Source organism: Rhinolophus ferrumequinum, chromosome X, assembly GCF_004115265.2.
Source record: "Rhinolophus ferrumequinum isolate MPI-CBG mRhiFer1 chromosome X, mRhiFer1_v1.p, whole genome shotgun sequence".
Lineage (NCBI taxonomy): Eukaryota > Metazoa > Chordata > Mammalia > Chiroptera > Rhinolophidae > Rhinolophus > Rhinolophus ferrumequinum.
In genome coordinates, this window is record NC_046284.1 from 39523987 (window position 1) to 39547442 (window position 23456).

The window sequence follows — 23456 nt, forward strand, 5'->3', positions numbered from 1 at the left end:
GACCTGGTCGTTCTTTAGAATTATGTTGTTTAATCTCAATGTGTTTGTGTTTTTTCCTGCTTTCTTTTTGCAGTTAATATCCAATTTCAAAGACTTGTGATCAGAAAATATGCTTGGTATGACTTAAATATTCTTAAATTTGCTGAGGTTAGTTTTATGTCCCAATATATGGTCTATCCTTGAGAATGTTCCATGTACACTAGAAAAAAATGTATAGTCTGATGTTTTCAGATGAAGTGCTCTATAAATGCCAATTATGTCCATTTCAGCTAATGTGTCATTTAGGGCTGGTATTTCCTTATTTATTTTCTGTTTGGATGATCTATCCATAGCTATTAATGATGTATTTAGGTCCCCTAGTATAATTCTGTTTTGCTCAATTTCTCCCTTTACTTATGTTAGTAGTTGCTTGGTATATTTCGGTGCTCCCTGATTGGAGGCATAAATATTGATGACTGTTATATCTTCTTGTTGTTTAGTCCCCTTTACCATTATGAAGTGTCCATCTTTGTCTCTTGTTATCTTTTTCACCCTGAAGTCTGTTTCATGTGATATAATTATAGCTACACCTGATTTTCTCTGGGTATCATTTGCGTGGGGTGTCAATTTTCACCCTTTCACTTTGAGTCTATGCTTGTTCTTGTAGCTGAGACGTGTCTCTTGGAGACAGCATATGGTTGGGTTTAGTTTTTTGATCCAATCTGGTACTCTGTCTTTTTATTGGTAAGTTCAGTCTATTTACATTTAGGGTGATTATTGATATGTGAGAATTTCCTATCATTCTATCGTTAGTTTTCTGGTAAGATTGTGTCTCCATGGTTTCTTTGCCTATTTGTTTTTGTGGGGTTTTTTTGTTATTTCTGTGTGGTGGCATTCTATGATGTTTCCCTCTGTTTCTTCTTTTATTGAAGTATATATTTCAGGTCTGGATTTTTTTGATTGCTTACCATTAAGTTTATGTAAAAGAAAGTTTGGTATTTAGAGTATTCCATTTTCTTCAGTACACTTTCTTTCTCCATTCTAATATTCTGATTCAGGCGCTTACTCTCCCCCTTTATTATGTTTTGGTTCCCACAATTTGTCCCTGTTGATGGTGGTCAAATACCCTCCTTTTAGTATTTCTTGTAGTGCAGGTCGTGTATTAGAAAATTCCCTCAGCTTCTGTATGTCTGGAAAGGTCTTTATTCCTCCTTTACATCTAAAGGATATCTTTGCTGTGTATATTATTGTTGGCTCATAATTTCTCTCTTTCAATAGTTTGAATATTTGTTTCCACTCCCTCCTGGCTTGTAGAGTTTCTGCTGAAAAATCTGATGATAATCTAATGGGCTTGCCTTTGTATGCTACCGTCTTCTTTTCCCCGGCTGCCTTGAGGATACTTTTTTTGTCATAGATATTTGACAGCCTCAATACAATGTGCCTTGGAGAAGGTTTGTTGGGATTGAGGTAATTAGGTGTTCTATTTGCTTGTTGGATTCGAGGATCCAGTTCTGTCCACAAGTTTGGGAAGTTCTCATCAAATATTTGTTTGAATATACTCTTTGTTCCCTTCTCTCTTTCTTCTCCTTCTGGTATGCCAATTATACTTATATTGCTCTTTCTGATGGAGTCAGAAAGTTCTTGTAGAGTTCTTTCATTTCTTTTAAGTCTCAAGTCTCTTTCTTTTTTCATCTGTGTCATTTCCAGGTTTCTATCTTCTATGTCACTGATTCTTTCCTCCATCTGGTCTACTCTACTGCCTAAGCTGGCTATTTCATTCCTAATTTCTTCTATTGAGTTCTTAATCTCCAGAAATTCTATTTGGTTCTTTTTGAAAATTTCAATCTCTTTCGTAGAATGCTCATGTTCTTTGATTGTGTTTCTGAGTTCATTGAACTGCCTTTCTGTACTTTCTTGCATCTCATTGAGTTTTTTCAGAACTGCAATCTTGAATTCCCTGTCATTTAAGTCACATATTTCTATATTTTTAAGTTCATTTTCTGGAGAATTTTCACTTTCTTTCTGAGCTGTCTTGTTGCCTTGGTTAGTCATGGCAATTACTGATTTATTATGTCTCTTCTTAGACATCTACAGGAGTGGGTTCTGCAACAGGTTGATAGGAAGTGGTCTTTCTTTTGTTTTCCAGTACTTGCTAGTAGAATGTTTTATTTTTTCTCTGACTGCAGCCCGTTTTTCTCTCTTACACTGTAGTGTTATGTTTTCTCTGCACTATTCCTGCTTCTCACACAATGAGGGGATTCCCTGGAAGGCAGGATTCTTCCCTATTACCAGTTCCCTTGTGTCATAGGACACCGTGTCCCTTGGGGATTCAGAGAGCTTTTGAAGTTCCAATGCTCTTCCTGCACCAGATTCAGAGCCCCTGAGTTTCAGCAGTTCTATTTACTCCTGCAGAGATCCACCCAGATAGGTGGGGATAGGGGCAGAGTGAGTTGTGAGAGGTGGCCCAGAGCAATTGCAGTGATCACCACCACAGCCAGTCTGTTTCCACAGCTCCCTCTTTTTGCCAGAATTAGTTGGGCTGCGAATCTTTGTCTGCGGACCACAGTTCTCAGAACTGCAAATATATATTCTGTTGTTTTGATCTAACACTGCTACTGTTCCAGTTCTAGCACTGGACAGGTGGGGGTGGGGCAAGCTCTGGGAGGATAGGGAGGTGGCGGCTAGTCTCAGTGCCTTAAGCTTCGGTTCTTTGTGGCAGTGAGGGCTTAAACCTCTGTTTTCAGCCTTCTTCCTTCAGTCTTTGCTCCAAAGTCTCTGCCGTAAGCATTGGGTTCAGCCGTGTTATATGCTATCCCCTGAGCCCCATAGGCCATAAATGGAGTCCTAGCAGTCCGAGTTCTTTCCTTTCCCACAGCTGCGGTAGTTCCGGGATGCAGCGAGCTGGGAGCACGGAGCTAAGTTTGTGTCATGTGCCGTAGGGGCTCCGTCTCCACACTTCTCCCTTTCTTCCTCACATGTTCGTGCAATTTGCCCACCTTTCGGTGAATTCAGTAGTGAGCCTCTTCTTCTTTCCTGTCTTCTGTGCATGGAGTCCTTTGTGGAGTTATAGCTGTTTCATTTGTTGTAAATTCCAGGGCAGATTTCCAGACGCTCACCCCACACCGCCATTTTGATCAAGTTTTAAATTTGACAAAACTTTAACCAGACTTGTCAAGAATAAAAGACCCAAATAAATAAAATCAAATATGAAAGAGGAGAAGTGACAATGGACACCACAAAAATACCAAAAAAAAATTAGAGAAAATACTCAGAGCAACAATATGCAACAAAAAAAAAAAAAAGAAAAAAAAGAAAAAAGAAAAAAACGACTGGAAAATCTTGAAGAAATGGATAAATTCCTGGAAGCATACGATCTTCCAAGGATAAATCAAGAAACAGATAACCTGAACAAACAGATTACTACTAATGAAATTGATTCAGTAATCAACAAGAGTCCAATAAACAAAAGTCCGGGACTAGATGGCTTCACATTCATATTTTACAAAATATTCAAAAAATAATTACAACTTACTCTTCTCAAATTATTACAAAAAATATCAAAAGGTGGGAAGGTTCCTGAGTGCATTCCGTGAGGCCACCATTACTGTGATTCCAAAACCAGACAGACGTTACAAAAAAGGAAAACTATAGGCTGATATCCCTGATGAACATAGACAAAAAATCCTCAACAAACAAAAGAAGATTAAAATATGAATAATAAAATGGCAATAACTATGTACCTATCAATAATCACTTTAAATGTAAATGGATTAAATTCTCCAATCAAAAGACTTAGGGTAGCTGAATGGATAAGAAAACAAGACCCATGCATATGCAGTCTACAAGAAACCCACCTCAGACAGAAAGACAGACATAGACTGAAAGTAAAGGTATGGAAAAAGATATTTCACACAAATGGAAATGAGAAAAAAGTTGGGGTAGCAATATTTATATCAGACAAAATAAATTTTAAAATGAAGGCTATAATTAGAGACAAAGAAGAACATTACAAAATGATAAAGGGATCAAGCCAAGAAGATATAGGGCATTCAGATATTTTAATTCAGCACATCCAGTTCCAAACTGTTCATAACTGGAAACTGATCTTATAATGTTAAAAAAATAAAACAACACACTCTAAAAACAAGCTTGGTACTTCAGATGTGAAGCAAATTCTAGATCAAGTTATCTAATGGCTTTTAATAGGAAAACCTATGAAGCATGAGGACAATGAGAACTATATCACATCTTCTATGTAGCTTTGCCACTGTGACACCCCACCCTCATCTCTAATAGATAATAATTCTCCATCCCATTAAATGTTTATTTTGACATCCAGCCATTTACTGCCCTGTACTGTTATTTAAAGATAGCATGTCTATATGTTATGCTATCTTTTGCTTTCCCTCAGCTCTTAAATAGCACCAATTGTTGAATTTATTAACATAAACTATTGCCTCTACTGACACAGGTGAATTTATTTTAATAATTTCGTATACTAAGTACCACCCATAAAGAGAAAAGACATGCATTAAAATCTGAATATTGATTTTTAGCAATTAGTATATTTAGATTGAATGCCTTGAAGGCAGAGTATGGGTCTTATATATATTTTTATTTTCTGTACCTAGCAGATTGTATATGTCACAATATATTTTTTAGGGAATGAACAAACAAACGATTTATTTTTATTTTTCCTACAGGTAATTTTTAAGTATTTAGGACTTTTAAATCTATAGAAGCCTGTTTATTTTCTCAAATGGTAAATATTTAAACCTATGGCCTCAAAAATAATACTGCAAAGGCATTTTAATTAGGCAAGTTGGAGGTACCAGTCATAAAGCAGAAGTTAAAAATCATTAATTTATGACATTAATTTGTCTTATTATTCAAATGTGAGTTATTCTTCAAGTTTATCTCAGAAATATTTAAATACATATTATTGATACCAAATTCATGACTTATTAATACTTACGATCAAAAGGATAGGTGTAATGGCAAACCAGCAAGCTCTCCACCATAGCCAGAATATCCACCTTTTTGCTCCAATCATCATTTCTATATCTTCAATGAATCTGTTCCCTCCTTAAAAAAAAAAAATGTGCATTCAGCCCTTGCTCATGTTTTTCTCCCTTACTCATTGTGGCCCCAAATTTTCTATCTGAACATTTTCCTATACTGCAGCAATGACACATACACCTTTATATTTTTTATTAGTTTCAGGTGTAATAGTTAGACATTTACACCCCTCAGAAAGTGATAACCCCTCTCCCCCAATCTACTAATCATCTGACATCGTATATAGCTGTTACAATTCCATTAACTCTCTTCCTTATGCTGTACTCCACATCCTGTGACTATATATATATTAAATTATAGTTGACATTCAATATTATTCAGCTTCAGTTTCAGGTATCTACACTGTCTCAGCGGTCAGGTATCTGCACTGTCTCCGTAATAAGACAAGTGCCCATCTGACATCCTACAAAATCTTTGCAACATTATTATCATTATTATATACTCCCCAAACTGTCTTTCGTATCCCTATGGCAATATTGTGGCTACCAATGTGTGCTTTCTAATCCCCTCACCTTCTCCCTCATCCCCACCCCTCTCCCATCTAGCAAGCATCAGATTTTTCTCTATATTTCTGAGACTGTTTCTGTTTAGTTTGCTCATTTATTCTGTTCTTTGTATTCCAGCTTTACATTTTATTCATATGTTTTTGCCCAGTTAGGTTATACTTTACTATTATAGTACGCATAATGAAAAGGAATCTTAATAAAATATGTAGATAACTGTATAGTCATTATTTACCATAAATCCAGATGATTCCTATTACTTCCAGGATAGCTGCAATCAAAATGCCCCATCCAGCACAGAAGTGGTCAATCAGATGAACCCAGTAAATTCCAGCCTACCAAAAAAAAATCAATTACTTTTAAGTATAGTTTTAATTACTTTTTATGATTGATGTGACATTCAAATTGAATCTATTAATTTGATTTTACTGTATGCTCCTTGGTTTCACCTCTGCCAAAAATGCAAAAATTAATATTTTCAAATGTGAACCCAAATGTGGATTTAAATATTTCAAAAATGATGCATCTTTTATCTTGTACTGAGTCACTTGGGGGAAAAATAAGCATTTAGAATAGTTGATTACCAAAATAAAATGCAGTGTCTGTGTGTTCTGTAGTAGCGGCCAAGAAATATACTGTATGTTTAAAGTCTGTAACTTTATTGCAATTGGGAAAACTGACCATTATTGGGCCTCCTCCCCCTCTGTCAAATATACTTATGATTGAAATTGTGCTATAATGGGGGGGAAGTCTAGGCTAAAACAGAAAAACTTCATCTAAGTCAGACTTAGATTTGTCATTAAACATCCTTTTAAACCTTGGTTTCCTCATTTAGATTATTACAAAGTATGTTCCAAATAATGTTTTGTCTATAAAAAATACTAAAATATACCTGAGTTACACAGACGAGACCAAGGAGAAACAAAACCAAGCAGCAACCCAAAGTTATGGGAACCCTCATTTTCTTCATCACTTTAGGAAATAAATCTTGAATCGTTGTTGTAATCGTTTCTTCGGAAGGGAAAATAAAATGGCGTGTTATAGGTCAACTCATTTGCCAATAAGTTTAATCACAGAATTCAACTTCGATTAATGAAATTTATAAATATATGTTGAGAATATAGTCTGGCCCCTACTCCACGCTTTTGAAAAACAATAGGGTCCTTTCTCTTGGCAGTCACCCTTTCTCAGTTCTGATAAAAATCAAATGCAGCTCAATTTGTCATTTTTAGTCTATTTGATAAGGTTGTCATTGGTAACAACTATAAAGTAACAGGTCCCCAAGGGCTGAAGTAGTTTGAAAGTTATAGGGACAGAAGAATTCTAGTACAACTTTTAAATAAGGTGCCTATTTGTACAAATGCATGGAGACAGAAAGGCCTTCCAGGTTTAAGAAATAAATGTGTTCACGAAACAGGATACTGGCTAAAAGTAGAAGGATGTATAAGTGTAGGATTAAGAAACGTGTTTGAAATTTTTGAGGGCTTTGAAAGTCAATTAGAGGAGCCTGGAATTTATGCTGTAAATAATAAGCTATTAAGCTGTCTCATGTAAGAAGTTGATAAAATAAAAGCTGTTTCGTAATTTCTAGTCATGCACCCTAGGGAAAATTCTGATATGTACATAGAGCCATGGGCAAGAATAATCATTTCAGCAGTGTACATTTTAAGAACTGGAAATAATCCAAATACCCATCATTATGGCAACAGATTGTGAATTAACTAGATCTATACGTCTGTACATCAACAGACATTCATAATATATACAAATGACAACTGTCAAAATGATAAATATGTTCACATATTTATGTGAACATTTCAAATTTTTTGTTACTTATGGGTACATATAAATTGTATACAAACATGGACTGAGTAACATACATCATCCATGGTGATGGTTGCTTCTAGGAAGGAAGAAATGTGAATTATATTAGCGGGAGAGAAATAGGGGACTTCAAATTTATCTGTAACATTTTATTTTCCTAAAAAATATCTGAAGCAAATATGATAAAATATTAATACTTTTCCCTCTTGGATGGCTATACATGAGTACTTTATATTTTTAAAATTTAAGTTAAAAAGAATTTCAGAAAGATCATTTTGAGAGTAAATGCTAGGGGAGGAAACAAGGGTAAGAAAGGGATATTATTAAGTGCAGGAAACATGAGTACAATATAAGAGGGATAGGTTAACACTGGGAGTATTACTTACCAATGGAAGCAAACTGAGAGTCGAGACCCAAAGTCAAAAGCATGAAGAAAAACAATATGGACCAAAATGGCCCACCTGGAAGTTGGGCTAGAGCTTCTGGATAAGCAATGAATGCCAAATCAAAACCTAAGAAAAATGTATGGTACTTTAATTTAAATTAGTTACAAAGAAAATTCACATAGTTGGACATTTTCCAAATAAGATACTAGAGCAATCTCATTTTAATTTGGCAACCCAATCCACATTCTTTAGCAACTATTTTACTTTAAAAAATTTTTGACTTGGTTTTTCTATGATGTGATAATGTGAACGTGTGACATAAATTAAGCTAGTGAGATCAATTTTGTAAATGGTACATTTCTTATATGAGAAATCTAAATTATTTCAATGATTTTGTTTAACTGATTTTATTTTTTTAAGATTGACGAAGAATAACAACTTTCTTAAAGTCCAGAAACCTAAATTAGGTAACCCTATCTTAGCCCAGAAATTCTAAAACAATTATACTACCAAAAAAGATATGTTTATGGAACTAACTTTTTAGTCTTCAACCATCTCTCCAAATGTCTACCAAGAATCAGAATTGAATCTTATTTTCGATGTGATGTATGTTACCTTTCTAGATTTCTAAAAATTCAATTATATTACATGATACTTAGTTTTAAGTATTTTAATTTTCTCCAACCTCCCAGAAGACTGACATAGGATACAGGAGAATTTGCTTCTAGTCTAGGCTCTGTCACTTCATAATTATTTAATCTTCTGCAAGAGATAACATTTCTGCACATCCATCCAATCCTCTGTAAATGAACAGCTGGACACTAGATGATCTCCAAGGTCCCTTCTAATCCTAACATTCTATTTTCATTCATCTGTCTCTCCATCAAATGATATTAACCATAAATAAAAATTTAGTAAGGAATTCCTACTTAAAATAATCTAGAATTATTTTCCTAAGACTCTTTAGCCAAGTAATTAAGCATCCTTAGCTAATGTCTTTACAATTAGGAAGTTCATTAATCAGATTACTTTCAAGCTGGACAATCAAAGTCACTTGGGTTTCTATGTATATTATATTAATGTGTTTTAAAAATTCAGACCCAATGCTATAATTGTACATAGAGGAATAGAAGATGATAGATAGATAGATAGATAGATAGATAGATGATAGATACAGACTACAGACTATATAGTTTCTCTTATATATATATGAATAAAAGATGTATATATCAGGGTGCCAAAAATGAATATAAGTGGACACTTTGGTCAACGTTGCTCAAGCAGCAGTTTGCTGTAATCAGAAGTGTCTGGACACTGATGGTAACCACTTTGAGCACCTCTTGTAATTGCAGAAGTCAAACGTGACTTGTATTCATCTTTTGTTATCAATATATATTGAGTATTACAATTTTAATACACTTTTCTTTTCTTAAAATGTGTGTACACCATACATTTGATCGCTTTTATCCTCCTCTACCACCTCCCTCACCCCCACCCTCTGGTAAGCACTAACGAGAACTGACTCTGTGTGGTGAACACACAGTGTGATATAGATGATGTATTACAGAATTGTACACCTGAAACCTATGTAACTTTACTAAACATTGTCACCCCAATAAACTTTAATTTTAAAAAAGTATACATTTTTTGGCTATATATATATATATATATATATATATATACACATATATGCATATATATATATGCATATATATATGCATATGCATATATATATATGCATATATATACATATATGCATATATATGCATAAATTAAGATAATATACATAAAGTGCTAAGCATGATGCCTGATACTTGCAATTATGCAGTAAGTAGTTCATATTAAGGACTAAACAAAATTCAAAAAAAAAAGTCTTCTTAAAAAGAATTGATCCCAAATATAGTATTGTTTTTTCAGATCACCTAAGAATTATTCCATCATTAAAACAATGAAGCTATACAAAATGAAATGAGACAGAAAATGCAATACTCTAAATTTTGAGCACTTTAAGTAAATGCTGTAAAATATGAGTGTCCCTCAAATGAGCTATATTTAATTAATCAAAGTCAATAATATATAGCATTCCATACCTGATTTTACAACTTGAGAGACTTCTTTTCCAGATATGTGAGCCATGTGTCCCAATATAGAAAAAATAGCAAATCCAGCAAACACACTAGTGAGGCAGTTTGTCAAACAAACCACAATGGCATCTGAGAAGCAGTTGTTATTGAACTTATTGTAAGATGATAGAGCAACTAAGCCACCCCAAGCCACTGAAAGGGAGTAAAATATCTGAGTGGCAGCATCTTTCCAAACCTATAAGAGAAAATTTAATATTTAAAAACATACATTCTTAATTTTTATTTGCATAAAATATTTCATATATACAAATGAATAAATATTATAAATAACAATTAAATAAACACCCAAGTACTCACTACTCAGCTTAAGAAATACAATGTTATCAGTTTTTGTTTGTTAGTTTGTTTGTTTGTTAAGGAAGGCGAAGCTCACAGTGGCCCATGTGAGGATCGAACCAGCAACCTTGGTGTTATCAGCACCACGCTCTAACCAACTGAGGTAACCAGCCAACCTTTGGAATCAGTTTTGTAAAGACCCTGTACGCCCCTTCCTGATCATATCACCTTTCCAACCTCTGGTGATAACTGCTATCTGGACTTCTGTATTTATCATTTTCTTGTTTTTCTTTATATTTTTACCACATAAATATGTAAACATAAACACAAGGCATTTAGCTTTGCATGCTTTTGAATTTATAGAAAAGTTTTCTTAATGTATGCAATCTTATACAATTTTTTCATTCAGTATTGTATGAGATTTATCCTTTATCAATCTGAAATTTCAACTTTGTAAGTCAAAAATGAAAGAATATAAGTAAACTCATATGGTTTGGTTAAATACATGTAGTTTTGAACATTTTTTCACTGTTGTATTGCCCCACTGTGTATACCACACTTAAACACTTTATTCTGTTCATGGACATTGAGGTTGTTTATTATTTTGCTACTAGAAACAATGTAGCTGTGAGTATTCTTGTATGTCTCCTCATATCTAGTTGTGGAACTGTGATCTCACAGAGTATATGAATCTTTATCTTTTTTACTAAATATTGCCAAATTATTCTTCAAAGTGGTTTGTACCACTTCACACACCACCAGCTAGCTATGAGATTTCCCATTCCTCTACATCCTTACTAACACTGGTCAGAATTTTGAATATGGTCTAATCTAGTGGCTTTGAAATGAAGGTTGATTAATGTAATGACTTATAAGGTTTAGCATATTTTTATGTGTTTATATTCCATAGTTAGGTTTTACCTCCTCTGTGAAATTTCTGTTCATGTCTTTTGCCAAATTTGTTTGGCTTATTTGTCTTAATGGAACTCTGGGAATACTTTGTGTAATTTGTATTCTAATCCTTTGTCTATATGTTAATTTTTTCCTCCCAATTTCTGGCTTATTATTTTAATCTCTTAACATTGTGTCTTTGGATGAACCAAGAATTTTGTTGTTGTTTTAATATAGCTGAAGGTGTCCATCTTTGCTTTTATGTATTGACCTTGATTTCTCTGATTTAAAAAAAAATCATTAACCTAAGGTCATAAACGTACTATGCTATATTTTCTCCTAAAAAAAATGAAAGTTTAGCTTATAATGTTGTTTTAAATTCACCTTTAATTGACACTGTGCATATTAGAAATCCGGGATGTCATAGAAATGGTGGAATGAGGTCACCTCTTGAAATCTCCCCTGGAATTTACAATAAATTGAACAGATATAATTCCACAAAGGATTCCCCCTACAGCAGGCAGTCAAGATAAGAGACACACAACTGAAATCATCTAAAGGTGGGAAAATTGGGCGAAAGGGGAGCAGGGAAGCGGGAAGTGTGAAGACACAGGCCGTGCGGACTCAGGACGCAGACTGGAGCTCAGAGCTTCGAGCTCCCTGCACTCCAGAACTACCACAGTTGCGGGACAGGGAAGAACTCAGACTGCTATTGCTGCCCGTATACTCTCTCAGTCCTGAATGAGAGATGAGCATATAACATGGCTGAACCCAACGCTCATGGCAGAGACCTCGGAGAAAAGACTGAGGGAAGAAGGCTGAAAACGGTGGTTTAAGCCCTCACTGCCGAGCAGAGAACGGAAGCCTTAGGCACTGAGACTAGCCACCCCTCTCTACCCTCCCAGACCTCACACTACTACCTCCTGCCCTGTGCTAAAAGGGGAACAGTAGCAGTGTCAGATCAAAAGAACAGAATATTTGCAGTTCTAAGAACTGTGGCCCACAGCCACGGACTCACATCCCAACTAGTTCGGGTGAAAGGGAGGGAGACCTGGGTACAGGACTGGCTGTGCTGATGGTTGCAGCCATTGCTCAGAACCAACTCTCACAACCCAACTCACTCCTGTCCCAACCTATCAGGGCAGATCCCTGCACAGTTAAACAGAGCCACTGAAAGACACAGGCTCTGAATCTGCTGCAGGGAGAGCTTTGGAATTTCAAAAGTTCTGCAAATCCCTAAGCTGAGGTGGTGTACTGAGATCCATGTGACCTGCTCACAGAGGAATAGCCCACCTTCCAGAGAATTACCTCATTGTGTGAGAAGCTGGAAAAGTGCAGAGAAAATATAACACTATAGCACGAGAGAGAATAAAGCTGCAGTCGGAAAGAAAATAAAAAGTTCTACCAACACATACAGGAAAGCAAAAAAAAGACCCCTTCCTATCAACCTGTTGCAGAACCCACTCCTGTAGAAGTCTAGGAAGAGAAATAATTATTCATTAATTGCCATGAATAACCAAGGTAAAGACGCAGCTCAGAAAGAAAATGAAAAGTCTCCAGAAAATAAACATAAAGACATGGAAATATGTCAACTTAAATTACAGAGAACTCAAGAGTGCAGTTCTGAAAAAACTCAATGAGATGCAAGAAAACAGACAGGCCGTTTAATGAACTCAGAAACACAGAGAACAAACAGAACATTTTACCAAAGACATGAAAATGTTAAAAAAAAAAAAAAAGAATCAAATAGAATTTCTGGAGATTAAGAACTCAGCAAAAGAAATGAGAATGAAATAGCCAGCTTAGGTAATAGAGTTGACCAGATGGAGGAAAGAATCACTAACATTGAAGGTAGAACTCTGGAAATGACACAGATGGAAGAAGAGAGTGACTTGAGACTTAAACGAAATGAAAGGACTCTACAAGAACTTTCAGCCTCCATCAGAAAGAGCAATATAAGAATAATGGGCATTCCAGAAGGAGAAGAAAGGGAGAAGGGAACGGAGACTATATTCAAACAAATAGTCGATGAGAACTTCCCAAACTTGTGGAGAGAACTGAATCCTCAAAACCAAGAAGCAAATAGAACACCTAATTACCTAATCCTAACAGGCCTTCTCCAGCGTACATTGTACTGAAGCTATCAAAAATTTTGACAAAGAAAGAATCCTCAAGGCAGCCAGGGAAAAGAAGACAGTGACATATAAAGGAAAGCCCATTAGGTTATCATCAGATTTTTCAGCAGGAACTCTAGAAGCCAGAAGGGAGGGGAATCAATTATTCAAATTATTGAAAGAGAGAAACTATGAGCCAAGAATAATACATCCAGCAAAGATATCGTTTAGATATGAAGGATGAATAAGGACGTTTCCAGACAAAAAAGCTGAGGGAATTTTCTAACACAGGACCTTCACTACAAGAAATACTAAAGGAGGTTATTCGACCCGAAGCAAAAAAGCAAAAGAATACAAAACCATGTCTGTCTGTATTATGAGCAGACAGACAGAAGCAAGAAATGGCAACCTCTACACCAAATAGTACACTGTACACTTAAACATAACACAGGAAAAGAAGAAGAAAACATCTAGAAAAAAAGACAGGAAAAAGACAACTTGCTACTGCAGTGCAGATCAACTCACAGCATAAATAGGGATAACTTGTGACAACAAAAACATATGAAACGGGGAATGCAGAAGTGAAGCATGATGAAGAAAATGGAATACTCTAAATATGAATCTGTTTTTTTCATAAACTTCACGGCAAACACACAAAAAAATCCAGAGTTGAAATATATAACATTAAAAAAAAGAAGAAACACAAGAAAAAATCATAGAATACCACCACACTGAAATAATAGACAGCAACAAAAAGGCAAAGAAACAATGGAGACACTGTCCTATCAGAAAACTGGGGATATAATGATAGGAAATACTCATATATCAATAATAACCCTAAATATAAATGGACTGAACTCACCAATAAAAAGGAACAGAGCAGAAGATTGAATAAAAAAACTAAACATAATCATATGCTGCCTCCAAGAGATACATCTACAGGTAAAAGTTTAGACTCAAAGAGAAAGGGTGGAAAATGACACTACTAGCATATGGTATTCAGAGAAAATCAGGAGTAGCTATATGATATCACATGAAACAGACTTCAAGACAAAAAAGGTAACAAGAGACAAAGATGGACATTTCATAATGATAAAGGGGACTACACAACAAGAACACATAACCGTAATCAATATTTATGCCTTCAATCAGGGAGCAAGGAAATATACCAAGCAAGTACTAAGAGAACTAAATGGAGAATTTGACCAAAACACAATTACGGCAGGGGACCTAAACACATCACTGACAGCTATGGATAGATCATCCAAACAGAAAATATGTAAGTAAATATCAGCCCTAAATGACACATTGGATGAAAGGGACATAATTGATATTTATAAAGCACTTCAGCTTAGAACATCAGATTATACATACTTTTCTAGTAGATTATACATGGAGCATTCTCAAGTATAGATCATATATTGGGACATGAAACTACCCTCAGCAAATTTAAGAAGATTGAAGTCACACCAAGAATGTTCTCTGATCACAAGGCTTTGACATTGGACATCAACTGCAAAAAGAGAGCAGGAAAAACCATAAATATGTAGATATTAAATAATATAATTTTAAAGAACAACTGGGTCAAAGAAGATATAAGAGGAGAGATCAAAAGATACATAGAAACAAGTGACAATACAAATACATCCAACCAAAATTTTGGGGATGCAGCAAATGCAGTTTTATGAGGGAAATTTATATAATTAGAGGCCTATCTCAAAAAACAAGAAAAATCCCAGATAAATAACTTCAAGTTACACCTTTAAGAACTAGAAAAAGAAGTACAATTGAAACCCAAAGTGAGCAGAAGGAAGGAAATAATAAAAATCAGAGCATAACTAAATGAAATAGAGAACAAAAAGACAATAGAAAAAATTAATCCGACAAACAGCAGGTTCTTTGAAAAGATTAATAAAATTGACAAATCCTTGGCTAGACTCACTAAGAAAAAAAGAGAAAGGACACAAATAAACAAAATCAGAAATGAAAAAGGGGAAGTTATCATGGATACCACAGAAATACAAAGGATCATCCAAGAATATTATGAAAGACTATACACCATCAAATTCAAAGGCCTAGAAGAAATGGACAAGTTCTTAGAAACATGCACGATACCTAGGCTGATTCACAAAGAATTGGAAAACATAAATAGACTGATCACCAGTAATGAAATTGAATCAGTCATCTGAAACCTTCCCAAAAGCAAAACTCCAGGTCTGGATGGCTTCCCTAGTGAATTCTACCAAACATTCGAAGACAATCTAATACCTGTCCTACTCAAACTCTTCCCAAAAATTGAAGAAGAGACAATATTCACTAACTCATTTTATAAAGCCAGGATTACCCTGATACCAAAACCTGGTAAGGATAACACAAAAACAGAAAATTACAGACCAATATCTCTGATGAATACAGATGCAAAATTCCTAAACAAAATTCTAGCAAATCGAATGCAACAATGCATTAAAAAGATTATACATCATGATCAAGTGGGGTTAATCGCAGGGGTACAAGAATGGTTCAGCATAAGCAAAACATAAATGTGATACACCATATAAACAAAATGAAGTGTTAAAAATCTTATTATTATATATATAGATGCAGAAAAAGCATTTGACAAGACACACCATACATTTATGATTAAAACACTTAAGCAAATAGTCATAGAAGGAAAATATCTTAACATAATAATGGCCATATATGACAAACATTCAGCTACTATCATAATTAAAGGTCAAAAACTGAAGCCTAATGCTCTATGTTCATGAACACGACAGAGCTGTCCCCTATCACTTCTGCTATTCAACATATCTTTGGAAGTCCTAGCCAGAGCAATAAGGCAAGAGAAAGAAATAAAAGGCATCCAAACTGGGAATGAAGAAGTTAAATTGTAATTTTTTGAAGATGACATGATGTTATGTATAGAAAACCCTTACTGACAATTGTCACTCTAATAAATTTTAATTTAAAAAAATCCCTAAAGTCTCCACCAAAAAGCTATTAGAAACAATAAACGAATACAGTAAAGTTGCCAGCTACAAAATCAACATATAAAAGTCTATTGCATTCCTATGTATTAATAATGAAAGCTCAGAAAAAGAAATTAAAAAATACAATTCCTTTTCAATTGCAACAAAAAAGATAAAACACCTAGGAATAAAAATAACCTAGGATGTGAAAGACTTACAACTGAAAAGTATAAGACATCTTTAAAACAAATTGAAGAAGACACAAAAAAATTGAAAGACATTTCATGTTCATGGATTGGAAGAATCAACATAGTTAAAATGCCATATTACCTAAAGCAACATACATATTTAATGCAATCCCTGTCAAAATCCCAATGGTATTTTGTAAATAAATAGAAGAAAAAATTATCAGATTTGTATGAAACAAAAAAAGACCCTGAATAGCCAAATCAATGCTAGGAATAAACAATAATGCTGGAGGTATCACACTCCCTGACTTTAGCTTATACTACAGAGCAACAATAATCAAAGCAGTATGATATTGGCACAGACACACACACGCACACACACACACACACACACACAAACAGACACACAGACCAATGGAATAGAATTCAGAATCCAGAAGTAAATCCCCAGAAATATGGACAGATAATTTTTGACAAACAAGCCAAAAACATGCAATGGAGAAAAGATAGCCTTGTCAATAAATGGTGCTGGGAGAATTGGAAAGCCACATGCAAAACAATGAAACTAGACTGCTATCTGTCACCAAGTACAAAAATTAGTTCAAAATGGATCAAAATCCTAAACATAAGACTTGAAACAATAAACTGCATAGAAGAAAAAACTGGTACTAAACTTATGTACCTTGGGTTCAAAGAGCACTTTATGAATTTGAGTCAGAAGGCAGGAGAAGTAAAAGCTAAAATAAATAAATCGGATTATATCAAGCTAAAAAGCTTCTCCCCAGCAAAATAAACCATCAACAAAATAAAGAGGCAACTAACAGAATGGCAAAGATTTTTGTAAACAACACCTTCAATAAGTCGCTAATATTCAAAATATATAAGGACCTTATACAACTCAACAACCAAAAAACAAACAATCCAATTAAAAAATGGGCAGAGGACTTGAAGAGACATTTCTCCAAAGAGGACATACAATAGCCAATAGACATGAAAAAATGGACATCACTAATCATCAGAAAAATGCAAATAAAAACCACAGTTAGATATCACCTCACCCAAGTTAGAATGGCCATCATCAGCAAGACAAATAGTAACAAGTGTTGGAGAGGCTGTGGAGAAAAAGGAATCCTCATACAGTGTTGGTGGGAATGCAGATTAGGGTAGCTGCTATGCAAGGCAGTATAGAAGTTCCTCAAAAAATTAAGAATAGAATTACCATATGACCCAGCAATCCCTATACTGGGAATCTATCCAAAAAATCTGAAAACGTTTATCCATAAAGGTATATGTGCTGCAATGTTCATTGCAACTTTATGTACGGTGGCCAAGACATGGAAACAACCAAAGTGTTCTTCGATAGATAAATGGATAAAGATGTTGTGGTATATATACACAGTGGAATACTATTTCGCCATAAGAAAAGATTAAATAGTACCATTTCTGACAACATGGATGGATCTAAGATTATAATGCTAAGCAGAATAAGTAAGAGAGAAAAAGGAGAGAACCATATGATTTCACTGATATGCAGTACATAAAACTGAAAACAAGAAAAGAATAAGACAAAAAAATGAAGAAAGGAAAACTAATTGACACAGACAATAATTTAGTGTTAACCAGAATATAAGGGGAGATGGGGTGATAGATGAGGGTAAAGGGCATCAAATATATGGTGATGGAAAGAGAACTGACTCTGGGTGGTGAATACACAATGTGAAATTAATTTTTTTAAAAAAGGGGAAAAAATCCTAAGTTCTTGTGAAGATCATGGAATACATGAAATGCTGTACTGCCCTCCTCCCATGATCACATCAACATTTAGATATTTGCAGTTCTAAGAACTGCGGTTCTAAGAATTGGGCGACAAGCAGAACAATTGCAGTGTCAGATCAAAAGAAAAGAATATTTGCAGTTCTGAGAACTGTGGTCCACAGACACAGATTCGCAGCCCAACTAGTTCTGGCAAAGGGGAGGGAGCAGTGGAAACAGGACTGGTGTCGTGGTGATCACCACCATTGCTCAGGACCACCTCTCACAACTCACTCCACCCCTGGCCCCACCTATCTGGGCGGACCCCTGCAGGAGTAAACAGAACTGCTGAAACACACGGGCTCTAAATCTGGGGCAGGAAGAGCTTTGGAAATTCAAAAGCTCTCCGCATACGCACAAGGACACTGTGCCCGGTGACCCAGGCGAACTACTAACAGAGGAGAAGCCCGTCTCCCAGGGAATCCCCCCATTGTGTGAGAAGCTGGAATAGTGCAGAGAAAACATAGCACTACCAAGTGAGAGAGAGAGAAAAAGGCTGCAGTCGGAGAGAAAATAAAACATTTTACCAACACGTACTGGAAAACAAAAGAAAGACCTCTTCCTATCAACCTGTTGAAGAACCCACTCCTGTAGATGTCTAGAAAGAGAAATGATAAATCAGTAATTGCCATGAATAACCAAGGCAACAAGACAGCTCAGAAAGAAAGTGAAAATTGTCCAGAAAATGAACTTAAAGATATGGAAATATGTGACATAAATGACAGAGAATTCAAGGTTGCAGCTCTGAAAAAACTCAACGATATGCAAGAAAATACAGAAAGGCAGTATAATGACCTCAGAAACACAATCAAAGAACAACATGAGCATTTTATCAAAGAGATTGAAATTTTAAAAAAGAACCAAATAGAATTTCTGGAGATTAAGAGAAGAAGAAATTAAGAATGAAATAGCCAGCTTAGGAATTAGAGTTGACAAGATGGAGGAAACAATCAGTGACATAGAAGATAGAAACTTGGAAATGAAACAGATGGAAGAAGAAAGAGACTTGAGACTTGAAAGAAATGAAAGAACTCTACAAGAACTTTCTGATGCCATCAGAAAGAACAATGTAAGAATAATGGGCATACAAGAAGGAGAAGAAAGAGAGAAGAGAACAGAGTATATTCAAAGAAATAGTCGATGAGAAGTTCCCATACCGGTGGAAAGAACTGGATCCTCAAATCCAAGAAGCAAATAGAACACCTAATTACATCAAACCCAATAGGCCTTCTCCAGGCATATTGTATTGAAGTTGTCAAAAATCAACCACAAAGAAAGAATCCTCAAGGTATCCAGGGAAAAGAAGACGGTAATCTACAAAGGAAAGCCCATTAGATTACCATCAGATTTCTAAGCAGAAACTCTACAAGCCAGGAGGAAATAGAACAAAATATTCAAACTATCAAAAGAGAGAAATGATGAGCCAAGAATAATATACCCAGCAAAGATATCCTTTAGATATGAAGGAGGATTAAAGACCTTTCCAGACACACAGAAGCTGAGGGAATTTTCTAATACACGACCTGCACTACAAGAAATACTAAAGGAGGCTATTCAACCACCATCAACAGGGAAAACTTGTGGCAACCAAAACATAAAAAGGGGGAGAGTAAAGGCCTGAACCGGAATATGGGAATGGAGAAAGTAAGCGTGCTGAAGAAAATGGAATACTCTAAATATCAAACTTTCTTTTACATAAGTTTAATGGCAACCACTCAAAAAAAAAAATCCAGAACTGAAATATATACTGTAATAAAAGAAGAAACAGAGAGAAACATCATAGAATACCACCACACAAAAACAATAGAAAACAACAAAAAGGCAAAGAAACCATGGAGACACAATCTTACCAGAAAAATAAAGACAGAATGACAGGAAATCCTCACATATCAATAATCACCCTAAATGTAAATGGACTGAACTCACCAATAAAAAGGCACAGAGTACCAGACTGGATCAAAAAACTGAACCCAATCATATGCTGTCTCCAAGAGACACATCTCAGCTACCAGGACAAGCATAGACTCAAAGTGAAAGGGTGGAAATTGACACTCCAAGCAAAGGGGACCCAGAGAAAACTCAGCTGTAGCCATACTAATATCAGATGAAACAGACTTCAGGGTGAAAAACATAACAAGGGACAAAGATGGACATCTCATAATGGTAAAGGGGATTATACAACAAGAAGACATAACAGTTATCAATATTTATGCCCCCCGTCAAGGAGCACTGAATTATAGCAAGAAACTACTAACAGAACTAAAGGGAGAAATTGACCAAAACACAATTATACTAGGGGACCTAAACATATCATTGACAACTAAGGACAGATAATATTTGACAAAGAAGAAACAACATACAATGGAGAAAAGACAGACTCTTAAATAAATGGTTCTCAGAGAATTGGAAAGCCACGTGAAATTTGGATAGATTATCCAAACAGAAAATAAGTAATGAAATAGCAGCCCTAAATGACACATTAGATGAAATGGACATAATTGACATATATAGAGCATTTCATCCTATAACATCAGACTTTACATTTTTTTCTAGTGTACATGGAACAGTCTCAAGAATAGACCATATATTGGGACATAAAAAGAACCACAGCAAATTTAAGAAGATTGAAATCATACCAAGCATGCTCTCTGATCACGAGGCTTTGAAATCGGATATCTACTGCAAAAAGAAAGCAGGAAAAAATACAAATACATGGAGATTAAACAACATACTTTTAAAGAAAGACCGGGTCAAAGAAGAAATTAGAAATCAAATGATACATAGAAACAAACAACAATGAAAATATAGCCTACCAAAATTTTTGGGATGCAGCAAAAGCAGATTTAAGAGGGAAATTTATATCATTACAGGCCTATCTCAAGGAACAAGAAAAATCCCCAATAAATAACCTCATGTTACACCTTAAAGAACTAGAAAAAGAAGAACAAAGGAAACCCAGCAGAAGAAAGGAAATAATAAAAATCAGAGCAGAACTAAATGAAATAGAGAACAAAAAGACTATAGAAAAAAGTAATGTGAAAAAGAGCTGGTTCTTTGAAAAGATTAACAAAATTGACAAACTCTTGGCTAGGTTCACTAAGGTAAAAAGAGAGAAGACACCAATAAACAAAATCAGAAATGAAAAAGGGCAAGTTATCACGGACACCACAGAAATACAAAGGATCATCCAAGAATGCTATGAAGGACTATATGCCACCAAATTCAATAACCTAGAAGAAATGGAAAAGATCTTAGAAACATATAGCCTTCCAAGGCTGAACCATGAAGAACTGGAAAATCTAAACTGACAGATCACCAGTAATGAAATTGAATCAGTCATCCAAAACCTTTCCAAAAGCAAAAGTCAGGGACCAGATGGCTTCACTAGTGAATTCTACCAAACCTTCAAAGAGGATCTAATGCCAATCATGCTCAAACTCTTCCAAAAAAATTAAAGAAGAGACAGTACTACCTAACTCATTCTATGAGGCCAACATTACCCTGATACCAAAACCTGGCAGGGACAACACAAAAAAGAGAAATACAGACTAATATCTCTGATGAATACAGATGCAAAAATCCGAAACAAAATTCTAGCAAATCGAATACAACAATGCATTAAAAAGATCATTCATCACGACCAAGTGGGGTTCATCCCCGGGGCACAAGAATGGTTCAACATCCGCAAATCCAACAATGTGATACATCACATAAAAAAAAATAAAGGACAAAAATCATATGATTATATCAATTGATGCAGAAAAAGTATTTGACAAGATACAACATCCATTTATGATTAAAACACTTAATAAAATAGGTATTGAAGGAAAAAACCTTAACTTAATAAAAGCCATATATGACAAACTCTCAGCTAATCTCATAATTTATGGTGAAAAACTGAAGCCCTTTGCTCTACGTTCAGGAACTTGACAAGGCTGTCCTCTATCACCTATGCTTTTCAAGAGAGTGTTGGAAGTCTTTGCCAGAGCAATCAGGCAAGAGACAGAAATAAAAGGCGTCCAAATTGGAATGAAGAAGTTAAATTGTTACTCTTTGAAGATGACATGATACTATAAATAGAAAACCCTAAAGATTCCACCAAAAAGCTATTAGAAAAAAATCAACGAATACAGTAGTTTCCAGCTACAAAATCAATGTACAAAAGTCCATTGCATTCCTATATACTAACAATGAAATCTCAGAAAAAGAAGTACACAAAACAATTCCTTTTGCAATTGCAGCAAAAAGAATAAAATACCTAGGAATGAACTTAATCAAGGATTTGAAACACCTGTATGCTGAAAACTACGATATTTTTGAAAGAAATTGAAGAAGACACAAAGAAATGGAAAGACATTCCGTCCTCATGGATTGGAAAAATCAACATAGTTAAAATGGCCATATTTCCCAAAGTAATATGCAGATTTAATGCAATCCCCATCAAAATCCCAATGGAATTTTTTAAAGAAATAGAACAAAAAATAATCAGATTTGTTTGGAACCACAAAAGACTTCGAATAGCCAAAGCAATTTTAAGAAAAAAGAACAATACTGGAGGTATTACACACTTTAGCTTGTACTACAGGGCTACAATAATCAAAACAGGATGGTATTGGCAGAAAAACTGACACGTAGACCAAAGGAATAGAACTGAGAACTCAGAAATAAAACCACATAAATATGGACAGAAAATTTTTGACAAAGAAGCTAAAAACATACAATGGAGAAAAGACAGCCTCTTCAATAAATGGTGCTGGGAGAATTGGGTTGCCACATGAAAAAGAATGAAACTGGACTGCTACTTGTCACCATGTACCAAAATTAATTCAAAATGGATCAAAGACGTAAGCATAAGACCTGACACAATAAACTGCATAGAAGAAAACATAGGTACTAAACAAAGGTACTAAACTATGAAACTATGGAGCTTGGGTTCAAAGAGCATTTCACGAATTTGAGTCCAAAGGCAAGGGAAGTACAAGCTGAAATAAATGACTGGGACTATATCAAACTTAAAAGCTTCTGCTCAGCAAAAGAAACCATCGACAAAATAACGAGGCAGCCAACTGAAAGGGAGAAGATTTTTGCAAACAGTGCCTCCGATAAGGGGCTAACATCCAATATATACAAGGAACTCATGCAACTCAACAACAAGAAGACAAACAACCCAATTGAAAAATGGGCAGAGGACCTGAAGAGACATTTCTCTAAAGAGGACATACAAATGGCAAATATGAAAAAATGCTCAACATCACCAATCATCAGAGAAATGCAAATAAAAACCACAGTGA

General features: G+C 35.1%; 1 protein-coding gene across 2 annotated transcripts in view; it reads right to left on the bottom strand.

The window, feature by feature from the left end:
• Positions 1-23456, bottom strand: part of SLC6A14 (solute carrier family 6 member 14) — a 77434-nt gene that overhangs the window by 28647 nt on the left and 25331 nt on the right. For both annotated transcript variants that reach the window (XM_033118443.1, XM_033118516.1), the window contains exons 8-12: positions 9862-10090; positions 7772-7897; positions 6454-6572; positions 5797-5896; positions 4955-5064 (exon numbers count right to left, since the gene is read on the bottom strand). In XM_033118443.1, the coding sequence (XP_032974334.1) occupies positions 4955-5064; positions 5797-5896; positions 6454-6572; positions 7772-7897; positions 9862-10090 (684 nt within the window). The remainder of the gene's footprint in view (positions 1-4954; positions 5065-5796; positions 5897-6453; positions 6573-7771; positions 7898-9861; positions 10091-23456) is intronic.